The sequence below is a fragment of the Portunus trituberculatus genome, chromosome 24 (genome assembly GCF_017591435.1).
Source record: "Portunus trituberculatus isolate SZX2019 chromosome 24, ASM1759143v1, whole genome shotgun sequence".
NCBI lineage: Eukaryota > Metazoa > Arthropoda > Malacostraca > Decapoda > Portunidae > Portunus > Portunus trituberculatus.
In genome coordinates this window covers 2,067,144-2,081,037 of record NC_059278.1, presented here as the reverse complement: position 1 = coordinate 2,081,037, position 13,894 = coordinate 2,067,144, and the positions used below count along the sequence as shown (strand labels likewise).

Sequence of the window (13,894 nt, the reverse complement as noted above, 5' to 3'; positions counted from 1 at the left end):
CCCCTAGACAGATTTTCTTCCCTCCCTCCTTAGCACTGTTTACCCTTCTAACTGTTCAATTTTCAATGTATTTTTTTCTATTTGTTTATTTATTTATTTATGATAGGCTCTGATGCTTTCCCTGGCTTATCCCTCTCCTGGTCTCCCTTCCTTCTTAACACCTCTATTTACCCTTCACTCCTCGACAAATCTTCAATACGTGTAACTTTTTAGCCATTATTTCTATTTTTCTATTTAATTTTTTTTTATGATGGGTTCTCGTTGTTATTTTTGTATACTATTCTTTATTTATTTACTTTTATTGATTTATATTTTTAGTTTCGTTCTTTATCCAGTACAAATTTCGTCTGTGGTTTCATATTTCTGTTGACAATGGAATGGGTGTCTATCCATGTACTTATTTTGCTGTCTGTATGTGTGTGTGTGTGTGTGTGTGTGTGTGTGTGTGTGTGTGTGTGTGTGTCCACTTCCCTATTCGTGTATCTGTCTATATATGCAGAGTGGTGAAGAAAAGGAAGAAGAAGAAGAAACGAGAGAGAATAAATATGAAAAAGATGCAAGAATAAAATATGAAGTGTGTTACGTCGCTGCTTCTTTCTCTTCCCTCCCACATTTCCCTCCCTCCTTTGCCTTCCTTCCTTCCTTCCCTCCCTTGCCTCCCTCCTTCTCTCCTTTGCCTTCTTTCTCCCTCCCTTGCCTCCCTCCTTCCCTCCCTTGCCTTCTTTCTCCCCTCCCTTGCCTCCTCCTTCCCTCCCTTACCTCCCTCCTTCCCTCCTTTGCCTTCTTTCTTCTCTCCCTCCCTTGCCTCTTTCCTTCCCTCCTTGCCTTCTTTCTCCCCTCCTTGCCTTCCTCCTTCCCTCCTTTGCCTTCCTTCCTCCCTCCCTTGCCTTCCTCCTTCCCTCCTTCCTTTCCTTGCTTCTCTCCTCTCTCCCTCCATCCCTCCCTCTCTCACAACATACCCATCTACCTACATACCTACTTCTCTCCCTTCCTTCTCTCACCTAATCTCACCAAATTTACTCCTTCCATTACTCCTCCAACTCTGGAATCCCCACATTTATATATTTTTCCGTCTTTCTCTCTCCTTGAATCTCCGGATCAAGGTTATGTTATGTTGTGTTATTGAGGCGAGTGGGAGAGGAGGAGGGAGGTAAGGAGAGGGTGTTTGTGGCAGTAGAGGAGGAGGAGGAGGACGAGGAGGAAGGAGAGCAGAAGAATGATAAAGCTAGTGAGAATATGAACAGGTGATAAGGAATGTGTTATGTTGAAATTTTTTTTTTTTTTATTGTGTGTGTGTTTGGATACGAATTAAAACACACACACACACACACACACACACACACACACACACTCTCTCTCTCTCTCTCTCTCTCTCTCTCTCTCTCTCTCTCTCTCTCTCTCATATTTCCTTGAGTGGCAGTTTTCCACGCATTAGTGACAGTCATGGTGTGTGTCGAGCGTCCATTGTTTGTGGGAAGCAGGTCTCGTTGCCTTCCTGTTTGTGTGTGTGTGTGTGTGTGTGTGTGTGTGTGTGTGTGTGTGTGTGTGTGTTGACTTTTCAGCTTTTCTTTCATGTGTTTTCCTCTTTTTTTATGCTTCTTTTTGTGTGTGTGTGTGTGAAATTATGTTGTCCCTCGTGATTGGCTGATGTTGCTTGTGTGTCTTCTCTGTGATTGGTGGTTGGCATCTGAGAGGTGTGTTCCCATTGGTGGTGAGTGCCCCTCGTGTGATTGGTCCAGGGCGGGTCTCAGTTGCGCCGTGTTACCTCTAATTGCTCGTCAGGGATTGGTGATTGAGGGTAATGACGACTGAAATGCGTGCCTGCCAGACTGAGACGCCCACGCAATCTCCCTCCCCCTTCCTCCCGCCCCTCGCATTTCCCTTTATCACCCAGGCGCACCCACACACAGGGACACCCACCCTACTTCCACCCACACCCATACACTGTCTTCTCTACACTCTCTTTCACCTACCGTTATGTTTATTTTCTATCTACACTCACCCTATTTGCACCCTGCCACACTTTCAGGTACACCCATTTCTTCCCTATCTACACCATCCCTACTTTCACCCTATCACACTCAGATACACCCATTCTTTCCCTATCTACTCCCACCCTATTTACACCCTGCCACACCTAGGTACACTCATTTCTTCCCTATCTACACTCTACCATACTTCCACTCCTTACTAATCACACCCATGTACATTCTTCCCTCTTTTTTTTCTTTTTCATTTTCTTTTTCTTTTTTTTTATCTTCATCCATCCTAATTTCACCAATTTATCTCTTCTTACTCACTCCCATGTACTTTTTTTTTCTCTCCCAGTGTCACGTGTTCTTATTCCTGTGTCATTCATCCATTCTCATCCACATCTTCTTAAAATTCCCTGTCACTGTTATCCACCTATGCATCTACCCCTTGTCCACTACGTCATCTATTATTAACCCCTTGGCATCCATTTACATCCATACACATTCTTCCCCCTTATCTCGTCTTCTTCCACCCTTTGTCATCCACTTCATGCATTTTCTCATCCACTTCCATCCATACGTATTTCCCTGCTTTTAATTCATCCACCTCTAACTATACTAACTCCCATTCCACCTTTAAATTCGTCATCTACTTCACCCTGGCATTCCTCTCCTGCTCCACCTCACTCCACTGACGCTCCACAGTATCAAAACATGCCACAACAGACACTGGTGGAGGGGATAAGGGATGGAGGAATGATGAGGAATGGGAAAAGTAGCTGGTGGAGGAAGGATGGAGGAAAGGGTGAGGGAATGTAGAGAGGTATGTGAGGGAGGGTGGATGTGTCAGGGAGGTGGAGGGATGAATGGGGGAGGGAATGTAAGGGAGGGGGAGGAAGGGGTGTGCAGGTGTAAAAGTGTAGTGTGGGCTGCGAGCCAAGACTCAGGAGGAGGAGGAGGAGGAGGAGGAGGAGGAGGAGGAGGAGGAGGAGGAGGAGGAGGAGGAGGAGGAGGAGGAGGAGGAGGAGTAATACCAATGCAGAGGATGAAAAAAAAAAAATGTTGACAGAGAGCCAGTGTTCCTTTTTTTTTTATCTTCTTTTCGAATCCTTATACGTGGAAGTGTTATTATTTTTATCATTGTTATCGTTGTTGTTATCAGTATTACCGTTACACACACACACACACACACACACACACACACACACACACACACACACACACACACACACACACACACACACACACACACACACACACACACACCACCACCACCACCACCACCACCACCACCACCAACCACATTCACACCCCATTAGACAGAGGAACACTGGTAGGACTAGAACTGCATGTGGCGGGCGTAGGACTGTGTGTAGGAGGGCGCTGGGAGGAGAGCGAGGAGAAGGAAGAAGGGAGGGAGGTAGGAGGGTGATCGGAGGGCAGCTGTCCCGTTACCTGGTGGTCGGGAGAGGGCGAGACAGAGGTAGGCGAGGAGCGGGTGAGGGAGTAACGTGTGCTTTGCTGCAGCTTAGGGCGGGAGGAGCCAAGGAGAGAGCGGCTGCACCCAACGACCTGTCTTCATATTCTGCTCGGTGTTCACAGGGAAGGGGAAAAAGGGGAGAAAATGATTAAGAGGAAAGAGTTTTAGCTTCTGCATTGGTGGGGAGGAATAAGGGAGGAGTAGAAAGATTAATCCCTTTAGTATCGGGACTTATTTTTACCTTGTGATTCGTGTACAATTAGACCATCTTATTGACATTAGGAAGGGTCTATGTAGGTCAGAAAATTAATGGCCACAGTCCTCACTACTTTAACCCCTTCAGTACTGGGACACAATTTTACTTTGAAATTTGTGTACAATTAGACCATTTTATTGACATTAAGAAGGGTCTATGGAGGTCAGAAGATTAAAGGCCACAGTCTTCACTATTTTACTCCCCCACTTAAGTTTTTGAAGATGTGTAAAATCACCAAATAGTGACGAAAATGGATATGGGAACGCATCATGGTACTAAAGGATCGGGAAGGAGTGTTATGAGATTGAATCTAGAAAAACAAGGGAAGGGATTATAAAGAGGGAAGAGTTTTAACCCCCTGGATTGGTGGTAAGAAATAAGGGAAAATAGAAAGGTCAAGATGGGAAGGATGTTATGAGGTATATGGGAAGAAGGGAAGGGAAGTATTCATAGGGAAGGATGGAAGAGGATTGGAAAGGAAAAGACATGCATATAGTCTAACTGTTCGTGGGGAAAGATGAAAAAGGTTGAAGAGAATCATGGAGGATAATAGGAAGAGGGGGAAGTAAGGTAGGTGTTGGTCAGGTCAGGTTAGGTTAGGTTAGGTTAGGTTTGCTTGTGATCTTGGAGTGAACTAAAATAAGGTGTTTTTCTGCTGTTGGGTATTGATATGAGGATTTTAAAGGCGGGATAGGAAGAGAATGGAATGTTAGGTTAGTCTCGGTCGTGAAGTAAAGTGGACTTAGGGTTCCGTGTTTCGTGTTATCGGGGAAATGTTTTGTGGTTCCCCCTGCTCGTGACAAGTCCAGGAACGAACACACTCGTGAATTGATAACGTTTACAGCTCACTTCTTTCTCTCATTTTTCAACCGCCACTACAGTTTTTCTCCTCTCTTCCCGGAAATGAATAAATGTTATGCTACCTTATACACTTACGCTCATGGAGTTGTACATTTGCTTAAGAGAGAGGCGCGATGGAGTTGTCTTTCAAGTGTTTCATTACGTCAGAGCGTTGGTGCGGGGCTGAAACACTGGGAAATGGACTCGTGAATGGCTGACAGCATGCCTGACACACGGCTGGCACATGACTGGCACTGCTGACACTCGCGGCTCGTTACACACACCAGCACACAAAGATACACAAAGGAAACACCACCACATGAACACCACTCACATACATTCGCCATTTCACTGATTATCGACCCTAGCCAGTGTTACCAGCTCTTAGCAAACACGCTGCCGAAGATCACTTCACAAGACAAACAGACAGACAGAAGGGAGCATCCAATAGTGTTACATCACCGTTGTTATGAGTGACGGGAAGACGATGCATACCTTGGGAAAAACGCTCTTATGCACCCTTCACCATCCCCCTTACACACACACACACACACACACACACACACACACACACACACAGGGCAGGGAACGTAAAGAAGTATATATATCGCAGTATTTGTAGCCAGTCACCTTGCTCATATTTGTTCTGTTTCGTCATCACTTGGCGCCCCGGTAGTGGTGGTGGTGGTGGTGGTGAAGGTGTGGGCAGTAACAAAGCCACTCTAGCTATCCTTCACTGACACTTCTCAAACCCTCCTGTTCCTCATGCCCTCTCATTAAAGAACACCTGTTACTCACTTTGCCTCCTCCTCCTCCTCCTCCTCCTCCTCCTCCAGGTGAAAGGCCGTCTTCCACTTTCAGGAAACTACTCAAGGGCAACGAATCCTTATCGAAGTGAAAATGTTTGTTGACCCGAGGAACGCTGGTGGTGGTGGTGCTGTGTGTGTGTGTGTGTGTGTGTGTGTGTGTGTGTGTGTGTGTGTGTGTGTGTGTGTGTGTGCAGGTGTGGGGATGGTGTGGTTGGTCTGACGGAGTTGTAAGTCCGATATCAGATAGCACTTGTCCTCCTCCTCCTCCTCCTCCTCCTCCTCCTCCTCCTCCTCCTCCTCCTCCTCCTCCTCCTCCTCCTCCTCCTTCTCGTCCTCCTCATCTCATGCCGACGATTCTTCACACACACACACACACACACACACACACACACACACACACACACACACACGATACTTACAGGTCGCCTCCGATAACCCTCCAGATATCTATAAGTTGTTGTGAGCGATCGAGTGTCCACATTCCTCCCGGAGCGCGTGTCGTCAGATCGGCCCGCTGCGCATTATGGGACACAGAACACTGGACACTGGACTCTTGAGTGATGGATACACGCACACTTCCTCCTCGTTGGTTTTGTCACTTGTGTATCGTATCGTGTCTGTCTGTCTGTCTGTCTGTCTGTCTGTCTGTCTGTCTGTCTGTCTGTCTGTCTGTCTCTCTCTCTCTCTCTCTCTCTCTCTCTCTCTCTCTCTCTCTCTCTCTCTCTCTCTCTCTCTCTCTCTCTCTCTCTCTCTCTCTCTCTCTCTCTCTCTCTCTCTCATTTGTAAACATTTCGTCGCCCCATCATATCCAACAAGGCCAACAAAATGGAAGTTGCGTGGCTTTTCAAGTGTTAGTTTAGTGATGGTTCTCAAGGATTGCCTATTAGTGAGAATAACACCATTGAAAATCTTACTCATCATCTCTGTCTTTGGAAATACTAGTGATAAAATATAATGAGAGATTGAAGTGGAAGATAGTGGGGGTCTTTAAGTGTGTGTGTGTGTGTGTGTGTGTGTGTGTGTGTGTGTGTGTTTTTCTTGATAATTTTAGTGCTGAGAAGATTTTGCATCACCAGTAAGGAGATGCCATTGTAAATCCGACCTCTCATCTCTGTGGCCTTTTAAGAAATAGTCGTGATAGAATAGATAAAGGAAGACATTAGGTTGTTCAAGGCTGTGTCCATCCATCCATTGCAGTAATAGTTAACAAGGGATATTAGTAAGAAGGCCTCCATGAATGCCTAACTATTCATCTCGGCTCTTTGAAAATAGTCCAGGTGAAAAACAAAACAAAAAAAAGCAGTGGATGGTATTAAGGCCTTTTTCTTTTTTTTTTATTTTTTAGTTCAGATGAAAAAGCAAAAAAAAAAAAAACTGGATAATATTAAGGCCTTTTTTTCTTTATTTTTTTTTGTTCAGGTGAAAAAGAAAAACAATGGATAATGTTAAGGCCTTTTTTCTTTTACAGATGAAAAAACAATGGATAATATTAAGACTTTTTTTCTCTTTTTAGTCCAGATGAAAAAAAAGCAATGGCCTTTCCTTTTTTTCTTTTTCTTTTTGTCCAGATAAAAAAAATGGATGATATTAAGGCCTTTTTTTCTTTTGTTTTTCTTTATTTTTTTATTTACACCTTGTGGACTTTTCACTGGAATTTATGGTCTAAAAGTGGTAAAAATAGTCCGGAGGGAAAAGAAGAACAAACAGAATGGAAGATATTGAGGTCTTAAAGGATAATTAACCCCTTCAGTACCACGCCGCGTTTCCATATTCATTCTGGTTACTATTTGACGATTTCCCACAGCTTCAGAAACTTATGTGGGAATAGTAAAGACTGGCCATTAATGTTCTGACGTCCATAGACCCTTCCTAATGCAAATAAAACCATCCCATACCCAAAAATCAAGGTAAAAATGGGTCTCACTATTGAATGAATTAATAAGGATTTTACACCATTAGTAAAATAAATTCATCTGTAGCAACCGAAAACAGTCCTGGCGAGGGAACAAAGCTCTTCATAATACGAGTCTTATATTTAAACACGAAGCAAGTACCTTTAAGTATCATGCCTGTCCTCTGCTCTCTTCTCGCCTTGCCTTCCTCTCACCGCAGACACACAACCTCCCACTTAAGAGTCACAACCACATTGCGTTTTCTTTTAATACCAATAGGAGGTTCATTTCTCCTCTCGCACGGTCGCCTTTAACAACCTTCCCATCCCCTTCCTTTCTCCTGATAGAATGGTTAACAGGAGGTGTCATTTGGTGTGTGCGTGTCAGGACAAGCGGTTCCATCAGCACAGCGTCCATCACCCATCATTCAGTGCGAGGCGTGGGCGGGGAGGGCGTGCAAAGGGCGTGAGCTTCGTTGACTACATAGGAAGGGGGATAACAGGACGTATGTTGGTAGGAATAGGGATCACAAAGGGAGTGTGGGTGGCTTAATGGGTGAGTCTGCAGAGGAGTGAGTGAGTGGGTGGGTGAGTAGGTGGGCGTGCCGTGTGTGTGTGTGTGTGTGTGTGTGTGTGTGTGTGTGTGTGTGTGTGTGTGTCCGGGGGCGTATAGGAGGGGGCGACGAACACAGGAAGTGGGTCAGTGTGATGCGGGTGGGCGGGTGGATGGATGGATGGTTGGTTGGTTAGGTGGGTGGGTTCGGCTACCACCACCACCACCACCACCACAGCAGCAACAGTCCAACACACACTTGCCTTTAATTCTCCTCGATCGTTGGGTGTTGTGGGTGAATACGTGCTTGCGCTCACACACACACACACACACACACACACACACACACACACACACACACACACACACACACACACACACACACACAAAGGGATGCTTCTTTCGCTTCTTTTCCTCTGCTTCCCTTGAGTGGTGTCAGGCTCAAACATCAACAATAAAGGCTTCACACAGAGAATGTGACGCGCTGATCACGTGACGCATTTCATTCCACAGATAGGAAAAATAAAAGTGTTGATACCAAGGAGACTGTCTGTCTGTGTGTGTGTGTGTGTGTGTGTGTGTGTGTGTGTGTGTGTGTGTGTGTTTTGACAAGTCTTCTGTTTCTTTTATCAGTGTTATCAGCAATCACCCACTCAAAGGCATTGCTTCTCCCCATCCTTTCATCCTTTTTCCCACACCCCCGCTGCTGCCAAACCTTCCATTTCGCCACAAAACGGATGCGTCACAGCCCGTAACTTCCCTATACATGCAGATCAAAATGCGTAACGCGTACTTCAAGGCCGCTGCTAAAATAACAAAGCCATTAGCATAGAACACACGTCTGCGGCCTCGTGTGCTGGGCGGGGCCTCGGGAAGGTCTCTGGGCGGTGTTTTGCAGGTTATCAGAGCGTGGGTCCCCAGCACTCACTCCCCGTGTGGAGATAACCGGCGGCTGATTAGAGAGATAAGGTCATTACGAGTCAAAGCGAGAAGGGTCTTAATGCTGAGCGGTGTCTGTCACGCTACTCCCGACACCCGCTGCTGCTGGCGCGGGCCTTCTCTGTCAGTGTCTCGTGGAACGCCGCGCTGGGTGTCGGGTCGCCGCGGTTAGCGTGCGGGTGTGTGTCTGTGTGTTGGGAAGGCATACTCATATTTTCAAGTCGTGGCGTCCCGGGTAGTGAGCTGCGTTGCTGGAATCCGTTTCTGTGTGTGTGTGTGTGTGTGTGTGTGTGTGTGTGTGTGAGCGCGCATAGTGTGGCGGCGGGTCGTGGCGGCAGCAGCAGCAGTGTTGGACCTGTTGAACGTGTCGCTGGTGGGCCGCGGCAGGTGCTCTCCCGCCGCCACCAGTGTGTGCCGCACGGGGACTGGTGTGGCCTGAGGGGCGGCCCGTACCAACCTGTGTGTGTGTGTGTGTGTGTGTGTGTGTGTGTGTGTGTGTGTGTGTGTGACATGAGTCCTACCACACGCACACACCTCGCCAGCCGCGCCAGGAGGATAGCCAGCCAGTCGTGCACACGCCCTCCTGGTGTGCTGGTGTCCCTGCTCGGAGCGCCGTGCCGCGCCTCGCCGTGTGTGCCTGGATGTGAAGTGCAACAAGTGTGTTCGCAGAGTGGTGATGGTGGTGGTGGCAGTGTGTGTTCGGTGCAGTGAGACGAACATTGCCACGGTGAAAACTACCAGGAAGGAGCCTCGGGTCTTGCTTGAGGTTGCCGTGTAAATGATGACATTACTGCTGCTGCGGCTGCCGAATTTAACTGCTTAATGCCGCATCCCGTTAAGGCGTCAGGACTGGTGGCATCTGAGTGGTGTGGGAACATTAGTGCTGCTGCATGTGTGTTGCGTGGAGTGCTGTGGCCGGGAGGTGTGTGTGTGTGTGTGTGTGTGTGTGTGTGTGTGTGTGTGTGTGTGTGTGTGTGTGTAGGGCACCCGCACCTCCAAAACAAACTGGCCAGGCACGGACGGAGGCTCGGAGCTGTGCGGTGAATGAAACCTTAAGTGCCCGGGAAGTGGACGAGGCGATGCGTGTGGAGCTTCATCCCGTCAGTGACTGTGGTGCCGGAATGGTCGAGAGTGACAGATGAGGCCACCAATGTGTGCGTGTGTGTGTGTGTGTGTGCTTGATTCCATGAGTGCGTCTCGTTGTGTGACTGAGCGTGTGAATGTCGTAGCAGGTGGAGGCGTAGTAGTAGTGGTTAGCTGCTGACCTTCCCACCGTGTGCTGGTGGCGGCGTGCAATCAGTGTGGGTGTGCGGGTGGTGTGAGATAACAGATACATGGACCTTGGTGGCGGGCGAGGTGCGTGGCCAAGTGTGTGAAGCATGCCATGAGCGGGACCTTCGGCCATCCACCTCCCTCCCCCAGTCCCTCCCCTAGTCCCTTCCCAGCCTCTCCCGTCGGGATGCCACACGCCACAATCTCCACCGCCCCCACACGCGCCTCTACCTGCCTTGCCTAATTAACTTGGCATCGTAATCAGTAAATGGAGTCGTTGGAACAAACCAAGACGCTAATTTTGTTGGAGGTAATGAGAGGGAAGCCCGATCGGGGAGGCTTTCCTGGAAGGCATCGTGGAATATACGCCCGCTGGAGGCTGCTCACGGGAACCTCCAAGTCCTCCCTGAACTCTTGTCCTTCTGCAGGAGTATAAAGAAGGGCGTGGCGTTGCAAGTGGATTTAATTAGTGAAAAATATCGCGTGACATGATGGGAGTTATTAATTAAAGTGACTGGCCGGCGGAGCGTTACAGCGTCCTTACATGGCTCATTACAGCGGGACGTACTTCACTAATATGACGTGCAGCAGCGGTACACGATACCAGTATTCTCCCCGCGTCTCATGAAGAGTTATTTTTATGTCCTTAGTGATGTGTCTTCTCGCAGTGACACCAGCGGGAATTTCATCATGTTTATTCAGCCTGAGACCAGTTGTGTAAATAGAGAAAAGTCCCCAGTCAACTCATGCAGGCTTGTACGAGGAGGCGAGGGCGAGAGGGAGGGAGGGATCGGGAGAAACACGCGGTGAAGTGGTGGAGCAGCAAGACAAAGACCGCCACACTCCCTGCATGCTGAAACACTGCCGGTAATTAATGCTGACAGTTAAACAAAAGGCCAACTAGACGGCGAAGATTAATTACTGACCGGTGAGCTGATCTGAAGCATTTATTGAAGTAACAGTGACAGTCATCCATGGACTGCTCCATGGCGCCAGTGAGTCAGTCGGTCAGTGACGCAGGAAGTAGCCGTGCCAGTTCCGGTAGCGAGGCGTGTTGTAGTAGGGAAAGTTAAAGATGACGAACGCATAGAAAGAAACACGAGGAAACCGAAAAGAGTGAAAGAGTGACGTGGGAAGTGGACGAGGGGGAGTGAAATGTGCGCTAAGGTTTAAGTTTTTGAAAATTGAGCGTTTCCTATATAAGCTTTAGGGCGAATGGGGGAGCGGGGTGGGGTGTAGATAGGAAGCTTAAAGAGGGAGTGACTGAAGGGACTGACACGCGTAGGGAGACAGATGAAGCTGGGCATGTGCAGCTGAAGTGATGGGAAGAAAGATCACTCACACACAGACACACACACGCACACACTTCAACAGGTTTATATCTACCTTAGGTCTCGGAAGTAACAAGGTGACAGAGGTCGAGCATTACTTGTTGCATCATAATTCTTAGTGGAGGAGGATGAGGAGGAGGGGGACAGGCGAAGGAGGAAAAACAGGAAGAGTAAGAAGGAAAGAACCATCTATCAGTTTGTGAGGATGATAACACTTAAGGGAGCTAATAATTTCATTCACATTTTCCTAACTCCATTTTGTACCGGTGCTAGATTCCACATAATAACAGCAATAACAATTACAACGACGAAAAACTTCACTGCATCGCTCCATCACTTCAAAATCAATAGCGCTTTTATAATCAGCGTAGACTTTATACCTTTAATGACTGGATATAAATGTGTGTGACGGACAAGGCACTAAGAAACGGGAGGGTGTCTGTGTGTGAGGTCAGGTCAGCGACACTGCCGGGGGAGGGGAGGGGGGTGAGGGGAGGTGAGTCACTCCTGCAGGCGGGGCTGGGGAAGGTCGTGCCTGAAGGGAGCAGCAAGCCCTCAAGGTCACAGCTCGGCCGCGTGGCGCAGTGGAGACCTGACTGTTAGGATGACCTCTGGGAAGGCAGGGGTGAGAGAGAGAGAGAGAGAGAGAGAGAGAGAGAGAGAGAGAGAGAGAGAGAGATACCGGAGGGCTGGTTTAAGAGAGAAGAGCGGATACATTTGTGAATGAAAGAATAGAGGGATGTGTTAAGGAAGAGAGAGAGAGAGAGAGAGAGAGAGAGAGAGAGAGAGAGAGAGAGAGAGCAACGGCATAAGAAGTGATGCTGTGTTGTGCGTTGTGTGCTGGCTGGAGGCGCTACAGAGAGAGAGAGAGAGAGAGAGAGAGAGAGAGAGCACATATCCTGGCTGGCTGGGTAGGATGCTGTCGTGGGACCATTTGGGCGGCAGTGACAGCAGGCAGTGATACAACAAACGTGCAGCATTGCGGGACATATTAGTGGCATCACAGTGAAAGCCTTGTGACACGTACACACCTCTTGCCTCTCCTCCCTCCGCCACTCCCTCAGCGATGAACCACCTTATCTTAATAGGATACAGGAGCACGTACGGCGAGAGAAGGAGGGCGAGGCGTGTGTGTGCGTGCTAAGCCTGATAGTGTATCGAGGCTGGTGCGTGGTGAGCCTGGGTTAGGGAGGGAGGCAGGTGGTTCAGGGATGTGTCAGTGTGGCTGTGGGTGTTGGGACTACATGTGGCGCTGGTGATCGAAGGCGACGTGCAGCCCAGCCCTCCAAAGTGTATCTGTGTGTGTGTGTGTGTGTGTGTGTGTGTGTGTGTGTGTGTGTGCGTGTGTGTGTGTGTGTGTGTGTTTGGCACTTACGGTGGCGGATGTGTTGTGTGTCTAATTAATCTCAAAGTGGTGTGTGTGTGTGTGTGTGTGTGTGTGTGTGTGTGTGTGTGTGTGTGTGTGTGTGTGTGTGTGTGTGTGTGTGTGTAGTAACGGCCTTGGTGCTGCAGAGCTGTGCGGGTCATGCGAGGTGGACAAGTGAGATAAACAGACAGCCACAAGTACCAGTGGTCGCCACAGGCGTGAGTGGCGCGCCCCAGGACCGCCGCCGTGATGGGCGTGGAGTGCAAGACAGACAACAACAACGTGATCACCACCACCTGCGGCTCCATGAGGACGCAGCTTGCCTCAGCCTCCGCCCAGAGCTCGCCTCCAGCCAGGCACCGCAAGGCGAGGATGGCCGCTTGCCTCTCCTCTGTGAGTGCTGGGGAAGACAGGGCCACTGTCAGGTCTTCGCTCGCCGCGAGGGATTCCTTGGGGACACGCGGGGTGGGACCTGACGCGGGGATCGAGGTGGAAAAGGCAGAGCGGCGCATCTCTGCTGGCGGCTTCAACAGACACAAACTGCTCAGTGGAGACACACGACTCCTTGCTGCACGTAGTCCCCCTCCCCGCCGCCACCCCCACCAAGAGGGTCAGCAGAGAGAAGACAGGATCTTCAGTGAGTACTCAGCCTCCTCCGTCAGGGAAGTCTCCCGTGAAGAGGAGACCCACTATTGACTTCACCAAAAGTGCCTCAGGCTGCCAGAACAAAACCTCCACAAAATCTGGAGTCCCGGTCAGAAAATCGAATAGCACAGCTGAGAAGCGAAGTCACTACCACCGGGGGCGGTGCGGGCCAGCGAGGCACCGAGCGTCACCTTGCGACCCACCGCATCCCAGAACCGCCTCCGTCCCAAGTCTCTGGGAAGCGAGAGCCTCGCCGCGGCGGTCACGAGTCATGCGAGGCGCGAGGCAGCCGCTACAGTGAAACCACTGACCCAGACCGTGACCCGCGGCGCGCCCAGACCAAGCACGACGATGAGAACCTCCATCTCCACCAGGCTGAGCGAGAAGTGGACTCCTGGTGGCGGCGACGCTTCCAAAATCACTTCAGTCTCCATCGCTACATCCCTGTCCGCTTCTCTCGCTTCCACAACAGACATGCCGCCACCCTCCGCCACCGCCGACAGTGTCCAGCACGCAGGTGGGTGAACCGCCGCTGCTCG

At 49.3% G+C, this 13,894-nt stretch overlaps 2 protein-coding genes across 6 annotated transcripts in view; both read left to right on the top strand.

Moving 5' to 3' along the window:
• The window catches only part of LOC123508112, a 28,455-nt gene extending 14,812 nt beyond the window's left edge, over window positions 1–13,643 (top strand). Inside the window, exons 1-2 of one of the 5 annotated variants that reach the window (XM_045261597.1) lie at window positions 8,422–8,908; window positions 12,857–13,643. In XM_045261597.1, the coding sequence (XP_045117532.1) occupies window positions 12,960–13,406 (447 nt within the window). In that variant the 5' untranslated portion in view covers window positions 8,422–8,908; window positions 12,857–12,959 and the 3' untranslated portion in view covers window positions 13,407–13,643. The other 4 variants (XM_045261595.1, XM_045261598.1, XM_045261596.1 and 1 more) reach the window with 4 other exon arrangements.
• The window catches only part of LOC123508113 (FK506-binding protein 3-like), a 119,107-nt gene that overhangs the window by 8,657 nt on the left and 96,556 nt on the right, over window positions 1–13,894 (top strand). The window lies entirely within an intron of this gene.